General features: G+C 36.8%; 1 protein-coding gene across 1 annotated transcript in view; it reads left to right on the top strand.

Annotated features, from left to right (window-relative positions):
- The window catches only part of NSD2 (nuclear receptor binding SET domain protein 2), a 74,865-nt gene that overhangs the window by 24,648 nt on the left and 27,209 nt on the right, over positions 1-23,008 (top strand). Inside the window, 10 exon segments of the mRNA XM_071556959.1 lie at positions 5,700-5,865; positions 8,025-8,191; positions 8,557-9,048; positions 13,954-14,098; positions 15,119-15,196; positions 16,612-16,730; positions 18,816-18,847; positions 18,849-18,909; positions 20,121-20,202; positions 21,197-21,321. Of these exon segments, the coding sequence (XP_071413060.1) occupies positions 5,700-5,865; positions 8,025-8,191; positions 8,557-9,048; positions 13,954-14,098; positions 15,119-15,196; positions 16,612-16,730; positions 18,816-18,847; positions 18,849-18,909; positions 20,121-20,202; positions 21,197-21,321 (1,467 nt within the window).

Raw genomic sequence — 23,008 nt, 5'->3', positions numbered from 1 at the left:
TACTCTTCTGCCTGAAACATTCTCCCTGTAGGCAGTGGTTTGCTCAATATGTAATTGCACAGTATTGTTTCATTACATAGTAAGCAGAATATAACAAAACAAGGTGGAAAAACCCCTTTATTTTTGTTATTAATGCATTCAGTTACTTGTCATTTGCTATCTAAATATACACATCACAGATCCCAGAAGGTGAGAGCTATTTGGATAAACATAAGAGGTCTAAGACCCTTTTGGGTTAAACAGTTTTACTACAACAAGTAAATTATAATCTTTAAAAAAAACAAACCATAGGGTTGTGAGAGTACACTATTTTTATAGGCAGAATCAGCACTGGCCATTTCTTAATAAACTCAAGTTGTCACCCTTTTCATTTGAAAAATAGTGCATATTGAGGGATTTGCATTGATGTTGATCAGCAGTAGTTGTAATTTCGAGTTTTGAAGTGGTTTGACCTAATGAGATTTTTGTCCTCGGCCACAGAGTGAGACGCAGCCGTTTCTCTGCCTGGGATGACAGAACATCCCTCTCTGGGAAAGCAGCTGCATCCCTCTGTTCCTTTGACTCGAGACTGAATGTTGATTTGTCTTTTGTCAAATGAAATTCCTGAACTTTCCACTTCCTTACTTCACTATCTGTGCTGATAGAGAGGCAAGACAAGACAAAACATTTTTACTTTTATTTTCATTGCACGGGTCCCTGATAAAGAATCAGAGTATGAGTGGCTGAGGCACAGGGCAAGTAGATAGTGGGAGCAGAAAAATATGTAGGTTTGGTCACAAGCAGTCTTAACTTTTTCCATAGTAAATCTTATCTTTTTCCATAGGAAAGAAACATGTTTAACTGTCTGAGTTTGTGTGTTCTAACTTTGATTCAAAATACATTTTAATTGCATATATTCTGTTTAGGGACCTTGATTATTTTGGTTCAGTTTCTTTGTAATGCCAATAACTTGGGTTTTTTATCATGGCCTGCAAAGGGACCTCCAGCAGTCTGTTTGTAGCTGGGCCTTCTGCTGTAGTGCAAGTGGAAGTTCTTTGGTAGAGAGTGAACCTGATTTGAAAATGAAAACAGAAAGGGAAATACCAAATATCTGCACCTTAAGCTGTTCAATATGTACTTCCCAGTTATGTTACACAGAGGAGAGCATTTACTGTCTTCACTTGTCTTAATGGTTCTCTTTTTTTCTGTACAATATTAAATTTTTGTGGGGTATTCTCCACCACTTCTCAACATTGTTCTTTGTTTAATCCCTTTGTAACAATTAACAGATAAAGGGTTTTTTTAATGATTTCCATAACTGTCCAAGTTTGTATAGTGAAATAGTAGCTTTTTGATGCTCAAGGTAATTTGCAATAATTTTAAAGGTTCCTCTTTCCTCTGTATATGCACAAAATGGATAATGATTATATCAATATCTTTACCACTGCTTCATTTAAAAGGGATAAAGTAATCTCAGTCTGACACCACCTAGTAAGCCCTCTAGGTGTTAAAAAAAAAGAAAAATTGCCTCTATCCCTTGTTTACTAAACACTCATCCTGGTGTTTTCATAGCAGAGTCTACAAACAATCCTAAAGCTCTCAGTACAGTAAAGATGATGTCCTTAAATGCATTTTGGGTTTGGTCACTTTTAAGATAGTTTTAAGCTTTGAAATGATATGGTTTGTTCTTGTCTCACCATATTCGTTAGGCAGATCAGAACTAAATGGAAATTAATTGGATTCTCTTGATCAGCTGTAGGCAAAGTTAATTATATACCAGTGTTTTCTATGGCCAAGCCACTCCTTTGGGTTGATTGAATGCTGACAGCAGTGTTGTAAATTCTTGTCAATCTGCCTGGCACTCATTGCTTATGAAAGTGCTGAGAGAAATGACAAACAAATCTATGAAATGTTAAGGGAAGAGTAAAGACATGTTAAATTTTATTTTTCAGTCCTCCTCAGCCTATTGCAGCTGCTGGCCTGGATGAGTTTTTAAGGACGCTGGTACCTTTCAAATCATAATTTCTCACAGAAAAACTCAGTTGCTGTAAAGGAATTACATCATTTCACACTCCAGGTCCTCCTGGACAAAATAAAATCCATCTAGCTGCCCTTAAGAGCAAGTGTTTCATTAGGATGCTAATCCAGAAAGTCAGGAATTTCGATGTCTGGCATAGTGAGCAGTGCAGAGCCTGTGGCATGGCCTGTGTATTCCCTGTGTTAGGACTGGCCTGTGTGGGAGTTCCCACCTGCTCACCCCGGCTTTGATTGCCTATTTATGTAACTTCTCCGCAGTCTTGTGTTTGAAAGGGGAAAGAACCCCTCAAATTCCTTAAAGTAGAAAAGTCACCTGATCACAAGCCCTTTCCTTCTTCTCTGTAGCATAACTGCTTTAAAATTTAGGGCTAAGGTGACTGAGGTCAGGCTGCAGAGCTTGCCTATAATTAAGGAAGGACAGGTAGGGTGAATTCTGCAACTAAATGTGTATCTTTTAATTCTGGCAAAACTGCAGTAAAATGTAATGGGATAGAGCATACACAGAGCATTCCAGATTTCCTTGGGAATAACAGCAACCAAAAACTGTTCTGCAGTACAGAAACAGGTAGGAGATCTAGTTAAAAATGAGAATAATTTCAAGAAATAAAAAAATCACCAAAAGACACAGAGCCAAAAATTGAAGGTAAGGTATTTTAAAATAGTTTGATTTTGTGTGATCTTCCCTTTCTTTACAGTTCAGCTCTTAACCAGAAGTCTTCCATTTTAATTTGTTTGCTTAAGTATCACCACAGAATTCAGTTCTTGCAGGACAAGGTATTGTTCCCTGTCTTCTGGTGCATTCACACAGCCCACCAGGACTGTGCTTCCAGTCCTGCCTCTCCACCTTCCATGGGTGTAGTTGGATGCGCCCTGTGTCGTCTGGCTACTTATTGTTAGGAAGCCAAACTTCCCTAAACAACAATTTCTGTTTTCTTCAGAAGGAAAAAAAAAACCCTGTAAGCCAAATTACTTTTTTTTCTAAACCACTTTGTAACTTAGTGATTCTTTAAAAATGCAGAGAGTACAAATATCTCATAAAGAAGTTCCAGCTCTCTCCTATGAGACCATCGGTGCCATTGTGGGACTGAATGGCAGATTTGTTTAGGAATCCTTTCTCCCCCCCCTCCATGAATAATGAAAAAAACCCAACCTGGATACTGAAGTAAAACCTATACATATGACTGCCTTCCAGTATCTCGCATTTTCTGATGTTTGTAAACAATTTAACCATGTAAGTATTTAATGCTGTGCTCGTGGTTTGCAACAAGGAGAGGAATCACTAAGGAGTCTGTTGATGTTCTATTTACTGATGAGATACCTATTAAATACATCAGAGCAATTCCCAAAATGAGAAAATCAAACTAAACCAAAATGATGTGGGAAAGGAAGATAAAAGAGAGTTCATGGTGATACAGAATTCTGTGCTGTATTTTGCTGTTCTTTCAAAGTACACAGGTTTTATCAATAGAAGAAAATGTAAATACAGCAAGCATTGCAGAGATAAACCTCTCAGGTTTTGTCAGAGCCTGTCATTTTCAAGTTTTTTATCATGTTTCAGTATAGTAAAAGAATTCTGGGCGTTTTTAAAATTATGTGAAGTGCTTGTAGATACATTGGAATGCAATATTCACCCCTGTACTGTCACCCCTTTTAGATTATGCTGCAATAAAAAGCACTGCTTTTCATTATTCCAGACAGCTTCCTCTCAGGCTGGAGTCATAAATCTTTGTGGCTTAGTTGCACTTTCTGAGGAATATAGGCAATCATAAATTAAAAATGAGATTCAGAATCTTGAGTAACTTTTACATTTCTGAAAAGTTAATTCATTGAAAAAAATTTCATGCCACTGCTTTAGCTGAAATGCTGGAGTGGATTTGTGTGTGTTAATTTTAGTGTTTTCCCAGATGTCTTCTTGGCATGTGTGTTCCTTAATTTTTAGCTTCTAAGCATAACTTTTCTCATCATGTTTTCACTGCTAGAAGGAGCATTGGGTTTTTCACATCTGCTTGTAATGTTCTAAGTCTCTTGAGAGTGCTGGACTTGAGGCAACCTTGCAGGAGGGGTTTTCTGACAGTCTGACAGAATCCTTAGAGAGCCAAAAACCTTGAGACATGGGAACGTAGCTGTAGCTGGAGTCACGTGAACCAAGTCTGAATTCACCAAAGCTGAATCACTGGATGAGTAACTGTCCTTAGCAATCAGATGACAGAGCATCATGTGTGTTTACCAGGCAGAGCTTTAAAAGCTTTGAGGGAAGGATATCGGAGTATGTATTTAGGGTTTATGATTGGATAGACCTCTGTGTTTGAGTTGCAAGTACATCACTTTGCAGTCTCATCATGTTGAAGATTTTAGTTGTTTGTCTTTGGAAAATAATGTGTGATTAGTTACAGTAGTATTTTCTGGATTTAAAAATCTAGTCTGATTCAGTGTAATGCTCCAAGTATTTCTTTCTTTATTCCTGATTTCTGGTTTCTTAAGGATGTGTTTTCTTTCCTCTTGCCACTTTTAATTAATTAAACCAGAATTTTGCTCCAGTTCTAACATTAAATGCAGTGAAAACCTAAAGTTCCTGCTTTGCCTTCTGAATGTTGAGTCAGTACTACACAAAATGAATGCTGTAGCATGTTGCATATAAATTTAGTACAAGAAAATTAAAAGGGAGATTCAAAATATGATTTTATAAAAAATCATGATACCTGTAATGAGATGCTTTCTGTGTTTTCTTACAGCCAGAGTTAGTGCTTACCTAGATAAAGGCATACATTATTTATATTAAACAGAACAGATGAAGGCAAAAAAGACAAAGCATAACTGACTTCCTGAAATGGTTTTATTGGTGAATAGATGTCTGTGTTGCTGAACTTTGTCATGATACAGTAAAAATGTGTCTGCCATAAGGGAACACAAAACTTCTTTGTAATTCTGTAATTGTTTTCCAACAGCTAAAAGAGCTTTAGAGCACCAAGTGAGCACTCACAAACTTTTACAGCTAGAACTGGAACAGAAAAAAATCTTGCTTAAGGGGGATGGGTTCTTGTGACAAATTCTCAGTGTGTAAAAAGACAACTGGAAGATGGAGAGTTTGGGCTTTTTAAACTGGTTATTTACGTGATTTCTATTCAGACATAAAGACAGCATTTCACAGTCCATTCTAGTTTGGGAATTTTTTAAAATTTTTTTTTAAATATAAAAGCACATTTGTTTGTAGAGCACTTAACTTGATTAGTAACATTCAGTACAGAGGGAAGTTGGTTCTTTCATATCTACATCCAGTGCTCACTTAATGTGTTTGAAATTAAAGTTAAGCCTTCCTGATGGTCTCTTAGCAGTTACTGGAAAAGATAAAGGCAAACCACAGCTTACTTGCCAATATTTCTAATGAAAAACAAACCTATAACTGGAGCATGAATTTTTTCATTGTGAGAGAACAAAAGTTGTGATTTAAAGTTTTGATTACACATAAAATGCAATTACTGTTTGTTAGCAAACATGCCAGCATTTTGCTCTGATGAACTATTTTTTATTTTCTTCCTTCCATTACCACTCTTACTTCTCACATAATAAGAATGTTTAAACAATACAAACTGTAGTTTGGCTTTTTTTGTGCTGTTTTGTAATCTGGGTTTATGTCTGAAAAAAGGTAATGATCAGTTTCTTTTTTTTTTTTTTAATTTTTTAAGGCTCCTGCTAAGAGAGATCCAACTCAAAGTACCATCAAAGAAGAGAAAGTCCATCTGTTGAAGTATAACATAGGAGATCTAGTGTGGTCAAAAGTGTCTGGTTTTCCATGGTGGCCATGTATGGTTTCTGCTGATCCTGTGCTCCATTCCTACACTAAACTAAAAGGTATGTCAGTGATGCTAAAAAAAAAAATCAGATTTCCTCAGGTATACATAATCATCATTTTGGAAAAATTCTGTTCTTCATCTGTTCAGTTGATGAGTAGCTAAATCAGCTCCTTGTTGTCAACAGGAATGTTAAAATCACATAAACAATATTCCTGAGCAGGTGGAACTCTTTTACTGTGTCATTTAATTCTGAACATTCTTGGAAAGGTATCAAAATTGTGATCTGTGGAACTGGAGAGTCTTGTAAAAAAAATTCTCTGATGGTGCTTTCCATTGTTTTTACGGAGATGCTTGGATAAGTGTTATGGGCTAAACTGCAAAAGGAGCACAGAGTCTCTCTGATTGGAAATGGGCTGCTCAGAGGCACATCTTTACAGGTGTTTGTAAATGTAGTCTGTGGCACCTGTCTGCAGCCAGGGCATCCTGGTAAAATACAAATATTACTCCTTATTTCAACTTAGTTTAAGTCATTGGAGCTCTGTAGCTCTGATTTAAACAACATTTTCTTGTCAAAGAGTAATTACTGTGCAAGAGAATTGCTTCTGACTGTGCATTACTGGAACATGTACAATACTGGTGGATTGGATGTGTGATGTACACAGTCCCAACAAGACTGTCCCTATGCTGTTCCTATGGATTCTCATATCTGATCTCAAATGAGTCATTATTGTTCTGGTAGTTCTCATACATGTTATATACAAAAGAAAAGACTGTAATAAATAGACTTGTGCACTCACAGAAACACAAACATATACAAATCACTCACAGACAACTCTGAGTTGGAAGGGACCCACAAGGATCATCGGGTCCAACTCTTAAGTCAATGGTCCCCAGAGGGGATTGAACCCATGACCTTGGTGTTACTACAACCAAGTTTTAACCAACTGAGCTTATCTCAGCATCGATAAAGTTTATGCCTATACTATTAATTAGGTTGATTTCATATTACCTTTCCAGATGTCACATCAAGTCCTTTTTAAAATAACTATTGACTGAGTCATCATGGAAAGAATGTTCTTTCTAAGTCTAGAAACCCCAGTAATAGTGCATGAAGCAATCAACTAGATGTATTTTCTGATTAAGCCAGAAGACATGTAGCACCTGAATAACCTGGCAGAATCTAGACCTGGTTTGGAGACACCTGTAAAGGAGAACTCTGACTATTATTTGTTCCTCCTGGGAAGCCATCCTTACCTGAGTTCCTCTGCTGCTCAGACTGTGTGTTAGACACTGATGTGGTGATACTGGAGGAAACCATAGACAATGTGGGGAGGGTAACTGATACAGCAGGATTGAATGTGCAAACACAAAAATGTAGGTCATCACAGTTAGAGCCTTTTCCAGTTTTAAATGAGGCCCTAATTTGAACACTGAAACAGCAAATCTGTGAGTTCTAATGAGAGGGGTGCTAGAGGACATCTTAAGTCTGATCTCTTCTGCCTTTTAGAAATTTTTTGTTAGCTGTGAATTCTTTGAATTTTGAAGGTCTTTTCTTTCCCCTTCTATAGAACAGATGAGACCTTTAGAAGAGTAAGGTTATATGTCTATATCATACCACAGTGAGACAATATTCCTCTTTTTTTTTAAGGGAAAAAAAAAGGTGGAGTATTTTTATTTTTAGAAGAACAAATGTTTCTTGTCTAAGTTTCAGAATTGTTCTCTTATCTTCCCACTCTCCCTTCCACCACCCAAAGCCTTTTTATTTATTACTTTAATTCCTGAAATAGCTTGGCTAACAAGAAGTTGTGTTTGCAAGGGTTAAAACTAGCTGAAGTATGTGTTTCTGTTTAAGAATATTAAAAGATAAAGTTTAGGTGACTCAAAGATTAGGCTGAGTGCATTGAGAAATGAACGCTCAATCCATTTTTGGAAACATCCAGACTGTAAGTTAATATACACGGAAGACGCTGACAGGTGATTGTAACCTTGGGTTCATTTAGCCAAGCATATTCTTGTTGGGCATTAAACTACTGAGCTTTTGTGTCAGACTTCATAGATTCAGAGACTTTCAGGCTGGTTAAGTGGGTTTTTAAAGGTTATCCAATTGTATTGTGCTTGTGTCATGGTAACTATAGCAGCTTACAAACAGACTTCAAGGCTGAATGTGATGAGAACAACCAAAGTTGTACCTTAAATACACTTGATTTTAATTTTCAGGACAGAAAAAGAGTTTTCGTCAATATCATGTTCAGTTTTTTGGAGATGCCCCAGAGCGAGCCTGGATATTTGAGAAGAGCCTTGTGCCCTTCAAAGAAAAAGACCAGTTTGAACAATTATGCCAGGAAAGTGCAAGACAAGCCCTCACTAAAGCAGAGAAAATAAAGGTAAGATGTTACCAGGTCAGACAAGATTTGCAGTTTTTTCTTTTACTGTTACAGGTATGTACAGATATAAATAGATATTCTAAAAAGCTTAAAGACAGCTTATTTTGCAGAAATTTGTAGTCTTACATTTCATTTACAGATGCAAAGAATGGGATGACTTCACTGTTTATTACTCAGTAAAAATCAGTACTCTTCTGCTTCATCATTGATTCCTGCATGGTGCCAGTACCATCAAATACAATTCTGTTTGAACCTCTGAACAGAGCTCTACATTACACTCAGTCTCTTGGAATTGTTCCATGTTAATGCTGGCTTTTTGAAATCAAAAGTGGGCAAATTTCTCACACAGTCGTGTTGTCTTGCAGATGTTAAAGCCGGTTTCGGGGAAGCTGCGGCCGCAGTGGGAGATGGGTGTGAAGCAAGCGAGTGAAGCAGTTGGCATGACAATGGAAGAACGGAAGGCCAAGTACACCTTCATCTATGTCAGGGACAGACCTCACCTTAATCCCCGAGTGGCAAAGGAAGTTGGCATTGCCGTGGAACCGCTGGAGGAGACAGATGAGTCATCTTACTCAAATGAAGAAACCACTCCAAATCTGAGGTCGATGAAGGAGTCTGGCATTCCTAACAAGAGGAGGAGAAGGACATCAAAACTGTCTGCCACTGATGATATGCAGGAAAGCAGTCAGTTGGAGGACAAGAATACTACTCCTCAAAAGTCATCAGAACAGGCAGAATCCAAAAGAGGGATAGGCTCCCCTCTCAATAGAAAGAAAACTCCAGCATCTACTCCACGAAGCAGAAAGGGCGATGCAGTATCTCAGTTCTTGGTCTTTTGTCAGAAGCACAGAGATGAGGTTAGTCTCTTTTAGCTGTTACTGTTGTAATCTAATAGTCCTTTGTATTGCCATATTTTTTATTTAATGGTTGTAAAAGATAATAGATATGCATACATACATGCTCAGGCAGCTATAACAGAGATTATGCTATTTATGGCAATCTACTTGTAGATAGCTTGTATGTTCTTTCTGAAGACGTGGCTCAATTCTTGTGGTGTGTTTGCTTACCTTTGAACACCTCAAAAACTCATCTACGTACCTGGAACTTTTTGCTGAGCTTCAAAAGAAGCAAGAGTTATCAAAGCTTGTGAAATCAGTGTGCAATGTGCAGAAATTAAGGCTCTGGAGGCTCTTATATTCCAAGATAAGGTAGAAGACCTTAATATCAACATTTTTAGAAAGAATGTTAAAAGTCTAAAAGCAGTACTGCTATTTTAGCTCATTACATTATGACCATAATTTTTCTTCCTTATAACCTTTGCTCCATTAGCAGTATTATTCCATGCACCAAAGCTAATGTGATTCCTTATGGTTCTTTGTGCTATTACATATGGCTCACCGAAGGATCAGGAAGTTAGTGGTGATTTTGTCATATTCTATAGATACTGAATGGTTGACTATTACAGGATATTTGTATTAGAAAACATTAATAGGTACAAACTTTATGAAGAGTTATTGAAGAGGGGATTCTGTTGTACTGAAGTCAATTAGTTGTGGTTCAATTTGAGATCTTTTTACATCATTGAAACCGAAGCTAATAGAATGAAAATGAGCACAGTATTACATAAACCTTTTAGTGGCTTTGGTTAAATTGAGAAAAGGATTGGCAATTCAGTTTGCTGGCTTTGGAAAGGAAACATTTTTTTTAGCCAGACTATTAAATACAGATTTTGATATTAATTATGAAAAGCTGTATGGGTCAATCATCTGTCTCATGTTGGAGACACATAAGTTCTATTTCCAGTTCTATAAGTAACATTGCAAGAGGGAATTTCCTTGGCCTTTAATGTAACAGAAAGTCTTGTGCAATACTGAGGGTCATGAAATTGCTTCTCTGGAAGAAATGAGATTGTGAGGACTGGTTTTATGGAGTCGTAGCCAAACATACCTTGCACAGAAGAGATATGCTGAGTCTCTAATGTTATATTTCTATTTTCTGTGCCAGTTATCAGGCTTCATTCTCTACTATGGTTAAACTGTAATTCTTAAATTAATAGATGGAAAAAGTGAAGACTATTACAATATCAGAAATTGAGGTAATGCTTTGTCTTCAGTGTCATTTTGGGAAACTGAAAAGCTTACATAAACTTGAAATTCACATGATGATAGTGGCTAATGTTGCACGAAGTTTAAAGCAGAAGGAAATAAGTTTCAAAATACTACATATCTTTAGAGAGAGTGCATCTTACCATTTCTGCCTAGAATAGCTTTTAATAAGATCAGTCATGAAACCCCAAATCTGCCTGATTGTGTGATCCATTCTAACAAGTACAGAAACACCTCTGTGGATAAAACAGAATTGGGCTGTGAAAGCTGCAGATACCTCTGACTGATAATCAGGACTGATTAGCAGATCTTTCCTTTCTGTTGTGATTCAAAGTTAACTGGCAAAGTGGGGAAATACCAGTTTAGATATTCATGCTTTTTGCCTGTCATCGCTTTTAAGATGGCAGTTCTGTGCCTTTGGTGGAAGGTGGGGATTGTATCAAAACTAGTATTGAGAGTTTCCCCTTCTGTTGGGTTTATCTGGTCCAACTCTCACCTCTTGCTTTCTACCCAAGCTTTCTTTCATTGTGTTGTAGATGTTCTGATACTTTAGAAGGAGTGATAAACAGAACTGGTTTTGAGCTACTTGTATTGGTGCCATCAGAGAGTTTAGTGTGTGACTGTCGTAGTATTTCCATGTACAAACATAGAAAAAAAAGGAAAATTATGGATCCAGAAGAGGCTCTCTGGCCCCAGTCTTGGGAAGGGATGGAAATGAATGGAGAGGTAGGACTGAAGAATTCTCTTTTGCAGCCTGTAATAACCATGAGCTCTCTTAAAAGTAGAGCCATTTCTTCTGTGTCTTGCTTAGAGTGTGGCTTTGTGCAGTTGTAGGATTCATATGTCTGTTTGGGTTTATTATTACTACTACTATTATTATTAACTGCTGCAAAATGTTTTTTTATAATTTAAGGGGCACACTTCCCTGAGAGAGGTGCTGAAAGCTCGGAGCACTTCTGTGGTTGGAAGGACACATTAAGTGTTCTGTGCTGTTCCCAAAGGGGTGAAGATGAATTTTGTACTGTTGGCATTCTTACGTGCTTCATCTGTGAAACATAACCACAGTAATCATTAGACAGTGTCTGACTGGAGATAGAGGGATTGTTCAATGAGAGGCAGGCAGCCATATTGTTTACACTGGCCCTTGAGTCTGTTTTGAGGAAAATTAAGAAATACTTTTGCTAGCAGGCTTTTCAGTTGAAGATTTCTGCATGTGTAAGGCACCGTTGAACATCAAGACAAGTAAGAGCGAAGGTGAAACCATTTGCTTGGATGAGCTGGGATGTGCCTGGTGTAATTGCCATGTCCAGACCTTTAGTGATGTTAATTGCCAGAATGAAGAAAAGACTTTCCATGTGTTCTGGGGCATAGTTAGATTTAGAGTAAGTACTTGGGAGAGGTGTATGATTTTCTTGTACATCAAGACACCCAATACATAATTTCTGGTGTGTTTGCTGGGATTGTGTGTTACAGTATGGAGACTCTGGAGAAGACTGCTGGGCATTTTCCTTGGAGGCTGTATTTGCAAGGATCCCTTCACCATTAAGAACCATGACTCTCTTTTCCTTGTCATTTCACAGCACTCCTAGTCTGTTGAAAGTTATTTTTATTTGTATTTTGGTGAGACTGGAGGTGATGTTAAAATTTATCTCATTTGTGTGAGCAAATCCAGTTATTTCTTAGAGAATTAAATAGCTTTGTGCCTTAGTTAAGCACAGTGAGCTCTATACTTGGCAGCAATGGTCAAAATTGATGCTAATTTCATTTCCTGAAGAAGTGGGATTTGTGAGAGGGAGTATCTTGTGGCTCTGCCTATGTTCCCCCGTTTCAAGAACTTTTTTGACATAGCTGGATTTTCATCAGACTTTGAGTAGAGGCCTCCAAAGATGGTTGTATTTTTCAAACCTTATGCAGATGGGTTTTGCCAGATAGAAGCAAGAGAATTCCCAGTACTCTACTAGGAGGAAAATTACAGCATAGATTTCCATACTAGACACTGACTAATCCCAATGAAAGGATGGTACTGCAACTATTCTAACCTCTGGAGAAGCATCAGTCACACTTGTATCCTGTTTGATAATAGGAAATGCAGTTTTAAGAGACTAAATTCTAAGAAATTAGGTTTAATCATTTCCACTTAGCAGTAAAATTGTATTTCTGTTCTGTTGAATGGTGTTACTGTTTGAATGCTTGGCTTTCTTGTCCTAGTTTTTACTTTGCCCTTTGTTTTTGGGGGTATTGGTTGCATCCAGTAAAAGGATTTTGGAGAGTGCTGGGTAATGAGATGAGAAGGGTTGTTTTTAAAGGTACTGTTTCATTCCTGTACAATTGTAGAGCTTTCTGACTTGTATGATTAATAAAATCTGGTTTTCGTTAAGTAAAAGCAGGGGAATATACTGAAGTAGCTTGGTTGAAGTTTATCTTGGGTTTAATACTGGCTTTTCTGTTTGTGTTGAATAAACCTCTAGAAACTCTCTTAAATTCCATATTGATGATTATGTGTCCTGCTCATAGTATTGTCTTGGTTTGAGCTGGCAAAATGCCAACTGTCCAAGGCAGAGTGAAAAGGGAGGGAGAGGGGAAAAAAACCCTCTAAACCAGGTTTATGCTGAAACTAACTATATGTATTTATACAGAAAAGAGAAAATTAAGAGAAAACTACAATATAACACACGCTTACACAAGTTATATATATATATATATAACAAGAAATAACTTCCCACTCCCCAATTAATACAAAGTGTGTTACTCTAGATTTATAAGTACTCTAAAAGACCCCTAGCAAGAAACAGAGTAATAACGAAGTATTTTACTTCCCTGAACTCAAACAAAAGGCAAGTAGCGGCAGCAGCAGGAGCAGCAGGGCCTGGCATAGCAACACAACTCCAGCAGGTCCTGTCTGTGCTTCAGGCATGGTGGAACTGACCAAGCCACTCCTACACACTGGATTTTACACCCTTTGAGATGATGTAATATGTTATGGAATACAGTATTATTGGCTAGATGAAGTCAGCTGTTAGCTTGCCCAGCTCAGCTCAAGTCAGCTGACAATCCCAGACCTGGTCTGAACTTTCAAGCCTAAATTTAGGCCTACTTTGCTAACCCATAACAAGTATTAAGAAAAGATGCACAGCTTTTGAGTTTCTAATGTTTACATGCATGGTATGAAATGGCGAATTAATACAGGAAGATGTTGCATCAGTTGCTACCTGGTGTAAATTTCTCTGCTGAGACAGGGGTGCTGAGTTTTGTGTTTAATGAGTTCTGCTATAAATTGATGGATTTCTTTCTAGGGGAGCATACACTCCAGTATTGCTTGTCTGTCATTCATTGTATAGTTTTAACCTTTCTTGGGAAACAATACATGTTTTTTTGAATGACAAGATTTAAAATTATTCCATTTTTTGAATGTTAAAATGTAAATAGATACTTCCAAAATTAGTCTTAATACTTCTGAATGCTCTAAAGGTATTTTTTAGATACACAGAGAAATGGTTATTAAAAGAAAAACTGGATACAGGTTTTATTCTAGTTCTGTATACAGCAGAAATGTTCGTTAACTTGGTTGTATCCAGTTTTCCAACGTGATGGCAGAATGTACACCATTCTTTTCAGTGGTCACCTTTTTTTAACTCAACCCTATTTCTGCATGTGTAGGTGGTGGCTGAACATCCAGATGCTTCGAGTGAGGAGATTGAAGAATTGCTGGAATCGCAGTGGAACATGCTTAGTGAAAAACAGAAAGCTCGCTATAACACAAAGTTTGCCATAGTGACCTCTCCCAAATCTGAAGAAGACTCTGGTAAACGTAAAACTGTGCTAGTGTACTCTAACTAAATTTGATATACATAGTGGTGTTAAACTAAGCACATTTTTGAGACCGTGTAGGGAAAACAGCTTTAACTGTTTTCCAGTTTTAACTCTTGGTGTTTGTGCCAATAGCAAAGGAATGCCAATGGTTACAATAAACACAACCCATGAAGTCTACAATTCTTGCTCATTGTTCTGAAAAGTTGTTATATGTAAACCTTCTGCTGTTTAGACATTGCTGATTTCTCATTCTTCTTCTGCCCATAAGCAGCTGCCATTGCATCCACTGTCTGTTACAAGTGGATGGTGGGAAGGGAAGATGAAGTGTTACTACAGTAAAATCTGAGGTGTTGTTTTTGTAGAGGAGTTATAAATGGTTTGAAAAATTTAATCAGTGTTACACCTTTTCTTCATATATACCTAAAGTATATTGCTTCACATCATCATCAGCTCAGGAAGAAGTATTCCAAACTTTATTATGAAAGTTTCATCCATTTGGCATTTTATTGTGCTACTCAAAAGTTTATAGGACTTTGTACAAGATTGCAATTACTCTATTTTTTTTCTCCTTGTATTCTTTGTTGCTGTTTTCTGGTGTTTGGTTTTGATAAACAGTCTTGATTATTTTTGCAAAATACTTGAGGGGGTTTGGAGTCACTTATTTGAGAAAGGTGGAGGCAGATAGTTTGGCATTTGCATGAAGTTTAAAAAAATTTACCTAGCTATCATTTTTCAAATTTAAGTAGCTTTACAGCACTCTTAAGACTTACTGTGGAAGAATTAGAAGTCAACAGGTGCTGCTTTGGGCAATGACAAGAATGAGAGGGAGTGTTTGAAAGTTTGTGAGACTTGGAAAAACTTGTATAAAAATGGCAGTCAGTTTTGTTAACTATCTGTGTGTGTGTGAAATAACATAATTTTGTGGAAAATTGCAAAGTTTTTAACTTTAAATTTTAAATGTTAAATATTTGGATATCAGTTTAAAAAAAAACCACATTCTGTATCTCTCAAGGTTCATCATTGAAGAATATTGGAGAGGCCAAACGTAAAGTGTTTCAAGACTCACCTAAAAGGAGATCAAGATCCAGAAGTAATTAAAATTTGTGTTGTGTGCAAATAGCTCATCATTATAAGTAGCTATTGAGTGTATTTTTTTATGTAATCGCCCACGTATCATAATCTCTTTATTTTATCTCAGATGTTTTCTTCCTTGACGTTAGAACTTTAATGGATCCCAAATTAAATATCTTAACACTGTAGTGCTGAATTTTGTTCACCTTCCTCAGTGTCATATTGAAAGAAATGTAATTGAAATTGTACCTGTACCAGGTGTTTATAGTACATATATTGTGTACATTTATAGCTATCTACAGATGATAATATGTCAGTTTGATTGTTCCCCATCTCAAATCCTCTTATCTTAAACTTGGAAGAATATTGTGAGATTTCTTTTGCTGGCTTTTTGTAAGTAGCAGGTTCTCCTGGAGCCATTTCAGTCTGCTTTGTGGATTCAGAGTCTGATCATAGAATATGTTCTAGATTGTTTAGATAAGAAAATTAATTTGAAAATTATCCATATTTTCAAGTTGCTATATTTTTAATATTTGCAGATATTTGTTCCCACTGGAATAGAATGCTTGTAGCTGTAGGGCAATTCTCAGTTAGTTTGTGCCCCTGGAGCTTGCAATCTTCATACTAGAGTACTGCATAAACTAGAGTACTGGAGAGTGTAATGATGTTGTCATTTCATCCTGGTGAAACAGACCCACTTCCTAAACCCTTACCTGTGTTTTTGGGGTGCAAACAATAGCTGAGCCTTTGGCAGGGGTATGTAGATTACTTTTTGTAATTTAGCAGCTGCTTGAACTGTACAGTGAACAATCATTTAAATACATAAGTTTGGGGTTAAAATGAGCAGCATGATTCTGTTCATAGGATTCTGGTTCATAAAGGAATCCTGTAAAATATAAGTAAGATTGTTAGAGAGAATTTGGAATGGCCATACCAGAAAGAGAACTAATCTGTACAGTTGGTGATATCTTGTCTTTTTCAGAGGCTTCTTAATAGATGTCACCAGTATCTTCATATATGTAATTTGGAGAACTTAAAGTAGACTTGAGGAGGAGACTTACAAATTAATTTTAGTGATAAGACACTGTTACAAAGTGACAGGAGAGCTAAAAGCTGTAGAGATCAGTCACGTGCAGTCTTATGATATGAAATAAGTGTTGGGCAGTAACATTCAGATCTCAAACTAGTGCTTACACAGGTAGATTCATCTTTCTAAAATAAGTTGAGTATGAAGCAGTTGATTCGGGTGTGTTCTCTAGAGTTAGTCTTCAGCACCAAGTGTTAGGAAGTCATCAAACTGTGTTAATGTTTAACCATGTTTTAAAAATAATGACTGAAAGAAAAGTACCTTAAATAACTAGATCAGTTCAAAATAATTTCAAAGTGGGTTTTAGATTATTTTTCATGAAAGTTTCCCCCATCCCCCATCCCAAGGTAATTTACATGGAAATAAAAGAAACCAAAAAAAGAGGACAAAGGAACCTACAGAAGATTTTGAAGTTCAGGAAGCACCTAGGAAAAGACTCAGGATGGATAAACAGAATAATCGGAAGGTAATTATGTCATTGGTTTGTTTGGGTTGATTTATAGCAGCACCAGTCACATTGCTGTAGTTAAGTTTGTCAGCATTTCCATTTTCAGGATTAAAAAAGTACTATCTGTATATCATACCAAACTGTTGTTAATATTCAGATACATGTGAGCTTATAATTTTTTTGTTTTGTTTTGAGGATAGAGGTATGACAAGTTGCACTTGCTGCTTAAACTGTGACAAACATGTTACTGAGAAAATCTGTTTCCTGAAGGAATGTGCAGAGGGAGGCATGACCTCTCCATGTTGTCATGCTTTGTAGTTCTTTTGCTTTTGGAGTTCAGTTTTTCAGGAATGTAAGAAGAAATATCTTTAGTCAATATTTATTGTACACAAAAGTCAGGAGAGAAGAAAGCAAGTAAAGCAAAATAGAAAAACCACTTTTCATGAACTGGAAGGCTATAGAGCATTTTATAGTGGCATGCTGAGCCATTTCTTAAGTTAGGAAACTGCAATAAATTTATATTTATGCAGTAAATTTATCGTTTATTACACAAATCACAAGCTCCTTTTCAGGTTAGCTTGCTTGTAAGAATGAGAACTTTCCTTACATAAGTCACTGAAACTGTCTATAATGACACAATACTAATCGTATGGAGACTTAAGCGCAGGTTTCTTTAGTCATGCATGTAAGAGCAGTGAACTTCATGGGTTTTACTTGTGTGGAAAGCTTAGCTCACACGTGTTTCCAGATATGTTATTGCATATGTGAGTTCCATAGACGTCATCGCAGCAGTCTGATGGTACAGCAATTAAATGAAACAATCTAATATAAGGAAAGGTAGTAGGTTTATTTTTTTAATGAATTATGTAGGTCTCATTTGTAAATGTCAATATGCTTGGCAGGCTGGTTACTTAAGTACTTCTGTTGATATTGTGGATATTAAGACAACTTGCTTAGAGTTTAATATTATAAAATGAATAGAATTTCAGATAGTCAGGCTTACTGAGCTGATTATGATTAGCAAGGGACAGAGATAATTCTTAATGTTGTTACCTTTGCAGAAAGAAGGGCCAAAACTGGTTTTTGCCCTTCTTGTTCTAATGGGTTAATCATTGAATATTCATCTTACATTCTAGGAGCAGTTTTTCAAACCTTTTTAAATTTGTCTAATTGATTTGAATACACTATTATACACTAGATCCATGGAATAATTATTGTAATTAATTCTAGCTGTGAAGTCCTTTCTTTAAGTGTCCTAAAGGTACTTTACTGGCCCATCAGCATTTGTACAGTTCAATTAGTCTGCCTTATCACAAGTGGAATGAGAGGTGGTTGCAGTGTAGTTCATGCATGGGAGGTTCTGGTGTCTGATACTGTGACACAGATGTGAATATCAACAGGAAAACAAATAACTAAATTTAGTGAACATTCCCATAAGATGCATACCACTGATAACACTGACTTAGTAACGTGCATTTAAATAGTGTTGTCCTCTGTCTCATCTGTATATCGGAACTAGGAAGTTCTGATACAAGGAATCTGATAGGTGTAAATACTAGGCAATTTGCAAACTCTAACTGCACATAGCATGGTTTGTGCTCCACAGAAAGGTAGATATGGTAGAATGGTTGCTTTGCAGTTTCTTTTAGGAATTATTTCTTAAGTCTTTTTCCTACCTTCACGAGCCCAAGGTATTTCTATCTGTATGTGCTGCTGCTTAGTAAAACCTTTAGTGAATGACAGTGAAAATGTCTGTGTAATGATTCAAGAAACAAACACTAACCATACACCTTCCTTCTGCTATTCTCAGTTTAACTGCAGGCTTTAGTTACAGTAATTTTGGATAGAGGAGCTTTAATGCCTTTATTTCATGATGTTTTACCTCTTGCACAAGAGTTGTGTGTTATACTCTGGTTTTTTCCTTAATCCTCATTTACAAAATCTGAATGTTGCACACAGTGACCAAGTCATAGGTACCCATGGGGCAGTTTTGGAAAACTAATTTGTTCACCATTGCTTTGATAATGTACATAAAATACACATTAACAAAATGAGGGTTCTGTAAAGTGTGCTTTAAATATAAGAATTTAAATGAATTTTCAGAGTCACAGAATAGTTAGGGTTGGCAGGGACCTATAGTCCAATCCCCCTGTCAAGGCAGGGTCACCTAGAGCAGATTACACAGGGACATGTCCAGGTGGGTTTTGAATGTCTCCAGAGAGGGAGACTCCACAACTACTCTGGGCAGCTGTTCCAGTGCTCTGCCACCCTCACAGTAAAGAAATTCTTCCTCTTGTTAAGGTGAAACTTCTTGTGTATTAGTTTATGGCCAGGACTCTTCATTCTATCTCTGGGCACCACTGGAAAGAGTCTGACACTATCCTCTTGACGCCCTCTTTTCTTTCATTTTTACACAAAAGTATAAACAGTAATCTTAAAAAAAATGATATTGGGAGCCTGTGGTGGCATTTGTGGTAGGGCAGCTTAGTCTGTTAGAAGTCAGTAAAAGCACCGTGTAGCACATCAGTAGTTCAGTAGCCATTCATGTTTATTTTTACAAAAGAAACCAGTTCTTTGGCTCAGTGGTGTTTACCTGCACATCTTTTGTAAAACTGATTGTCAATGAAGACTGTGAAAAAGTATGTAAAGCTTCCTGTTTGATAGAGTTGTTCTTGTTCAGGTGAGCATTTGTCAGGGTTAAGCACTCTTGGCTACAGTTTTAGTAACTTGAATGAATTTGTTACACACAAAAATCTAAAAAAACCCCTTGCATGTGTAAGGAACAATGTCTTAATTTTGACAAAGATTTGACTGAAATTTCCCATTTTCAGCCTTGACTTTGAATGATGAATTCTCAATCTGGAGCAAATTTAGGTGGTGTTTATTCTCCCTTGAAAATAGTGTATTATTTTGGAAATGCTGAAACAATCTTAACCATAGTAATTTAAAAAATGGCACTGCTATAAGTTGTGGAGATGAAAGCAAGTCTCTCTGAGACTTACAGTTCTGCACAGGGTTATTCTCAAATTTGCATACTAATTCTGTAGTTTACCTTTAATAATTGAAGGGTTTACTTTGACTAGTTTAGACAAAGAATAGTAAGGATAATTTACAAGTTTTGTGTTCATTTAGAGCTCCCCCTTTTGATATGCTGAATTTGGGATGGATAAGTGGGATGCTGGAATACTGTGTTATTTAATTTTTCTCATTTGTTTATGGGTTTGTACCCTGTGCTGTGAATAAGTTTTAATATTCACTTAAATGGGGCTAGCTTAACTACATTACCATTCAAATATTTGTGAAGGCACTTTCTTTTTAATAATATAAATCCAGAACTAATTGCCAGTTTTATCCAACCACTCATAAATTAGGAGTTTTTTTATTTTTTCATATTTTTTTTTGTGACAGAGGGAGACAAGCAATGACAAAACAGCAAAAACAAACTCTTCTAAGGTCACAGAAACCTCCACTTCACAAAAGAACCAGTCAGGTAATGTGGTCAGAATAAGTTTTAATGTAACTTTATCAATTAAATAATTTAAAAATAACCAAGTTGTCTGAGGCAGCCACTAAATTTTGCTGATCCAATAACCAGTTGCGGGCACTGTGCCACATCTGGTGGGGAGCACGTCCTCTTCCTTCACTACCATTTTGCAACATTGTCCTTGACTGAAGTTGTGTGTTGCTGATTGAGAGCAGCAGTTCACACGTTCACCGTTTGATGGCACCAAATTAAAGCTGGTGCCATGTGATCTTGGCATCTGGGATACAAATCCCACTGCTCCAGTTTGTCATTGTGCATTGGCCCAGTGAAACAAGTGCAGAGACCATCAATGTCATCAGTTACTGTGGGATTCTGGTCCTTTTAAGTGATGCTTGATGGGAGGCGGTGTGGAGCGTGGCAGGGAATTCTATTGCTTGAACAAAAACTCAAAGATCAGACTTGTTAATGATGCTCAAGTTTTAAGGTAACTTCTGTCAGAGCATGTCTCTAGGTATTCCAATGATATGCCAAAGACAAGTGAGCTTCAGCAAGTCCTGAATGATGTGGAAGTGGTGACGTGCCATGGTTAATGTCTGGTACTTGGCTCCTGTATATTATCCTTCTCTTAATAAAGTGTTAGTGGTGCTCAGATTGTGATGAGATTACATAGGCCTTCTAATATAACTGTTACCTCTGCTTTAAAGAGGTCATAAGTTACAAGATATTTTGATTTTAACAGAAATTACCAGAAAAAAATTGAGAAAACATTTCTTAGCCACTTGTAGCACATGTTTGAATATTGGAAACCTTTTTATTTTTAAAATCAAGCCCAAACATGTGGTTTCAGAAACACTTCATGTTCACTCAGCCCTACGTAGGTGCCCAGAAGACCTACCTAAGTACTTCCTTCCTTTATCTGAAGGAACATTTTTAAATGGCTTCAGGGAGATAACATTTTAAAGTTCCAAACTTCACTTTGTAAACCAAAATTATTTTACAGCAACGAAAAATCTGTCTGATGCATGTAAACCTCTGAAGAAGCGAAATCGGGCTTCAGCAGCAGAATCTTCCACTCTTGCTTTTAGCAAGAGTTCATCTCCTTCAACTTCCTTAACTGAGAATGAGGTAAAAAAAAAGTGGTGTTTGCACACAGCCATTTAATTACGGAAATTATCAGGTGTGAATCTTGTTTTTAAAAAAAGAAAAACAAAACAAAAATCAAAGGCGAATTCTCTAACGTTGGTGCTCTAGACAAGTTACATTTTGGCCTCCGTGAAACCTGTTAACGTGTGCATTGCAAATTCATTTATTGTAACACAAACGTCTGATTTGGGGACGTCGAGATATTATTGTGGCTTTTAATGTATTTACCAACAACGTTTTAGAATTGTAACCTTCTATTAGAGGCAAAGTAAAATGCCAGTGTGTTCTGTATTTTCCTCTACAGACTTTTATGTAAGTGTACTACATTAGTTACATTATGTAACTCAATATTGTCATGTTGCCATAGCTTTTATATTGAAGGAAATTTCCTAATCCTCTGTTTGATCTAGAACTGGACAGTCTTCTGAGCAGAGCCCCTTTAAGCTCAAATTAGTTTTCAGGCTGTTTAAGTGCTATTTCTCTGTGATGCAAATAGCTCCATCCCCAGTAGAGTTAAACAGGCAGTGAAGGATGTATCTTTTTGATACTTGCTAATCATAGTCTTAGCTCTGCATACTTGGAACTGTAATTCTTCTCAATTGACATACAATAAATGAAATGTATGTACCAGGAGTGTATTCATACAACCCATTGAACCATTCCCCAAGTCATCCACACTGTTAAAACCAATCAGCCAAAGAGTGGCAGCATGAGGGTGAAGCGTGCATGCTGTTTTGCTGGTGGGTTCAGATACATAGTTGGTAGGATTTAGTAAAATATCCACAGACAAACAGCTTCACCCAGTTTGTGTTACAAAAGCTGTAGAGAAAATACTTGCCTGCTAACAAGGGAGTAGAGCTTCCAGCTCTCCTAGAGACTCCTCTCCCCTAACAAATGCATGAGGTGCTTAGACACTGTAATGAATGCAGTTAAAATATCTAGACAATGTTCAGTAAACAGTTTACCTTTGGGTAGGGAAAAAAAGATTGCATGTTAATGGCTGTATATGTTAACTGTAACTGGGAAAACATTTTGACTAAAAGAAAACCAAACAATAAATTGTCCCTCCTGTACCCCAATAAAACAAGCAAAGGAAGTCTCACAGAAAATAATGTCCACAGCAGCAGCCAAGTGAAGTAACACTTTGTTCTCACGATTAAGAGACTCCCATCTTTTGACTTAGCAGTTTCTACTGGTTTGGCTTTACTGATGGGATCATTAGTAAAAATATGTTAAAGCTGTTTCTGTTTGGGACCATCTATTCAGCCAGACCAGTTTAAGGGGTTTTTTTTACTGTGTTTTTTGACTTTAAATAGGCATCTCTAAATATTGTTTAGTTAGGAAAAAGATTATTCTATTTCTAGATATTGTGATTATAAAATGAGCTATCCAGCAGTCTTTCTTAATAAAAGGCTCATTTTCATAGGATTTTGGGCTGCAACTTAAGGGTTCATATATGAGGAAGCATATGGTTATATAGGCTGAGATGGAAGTTTTAAAGCAAGTCTAATTTACTCAGCTACTGCTAAACATTAAAAGATGTGAGAAAAATTAACATCATATGCTGCTCACAGAACACAGATACACAAGCTAGAAAGTGAATTATTTGTTTTCAAGGGTTTAAAATACAAAAAGAAAAATCCCAAACAGCAGAACAGAAAATATACCT

Source organism: Pithys albifrons, chromosome 5 (genome assembly GCF_047495875.1).
Source record: "Pithys albifrons albifrons isolate INPA30051 chromosome 5, PitAlb_v1, whole genome shotgun sequence".
In the NCBI taxonomy this organism is placed as follows: Eukaryota; Metazoa; Chordata; class Aves; order Passeriformes; family Thamnophilidae; genus Pithys; species Pithys albifrons.
The sequence above is the reverse complement of the archived record's forward strand: the minus strand, read 5'-3'. Positions and strand labels throughout refer to the sequence as shown.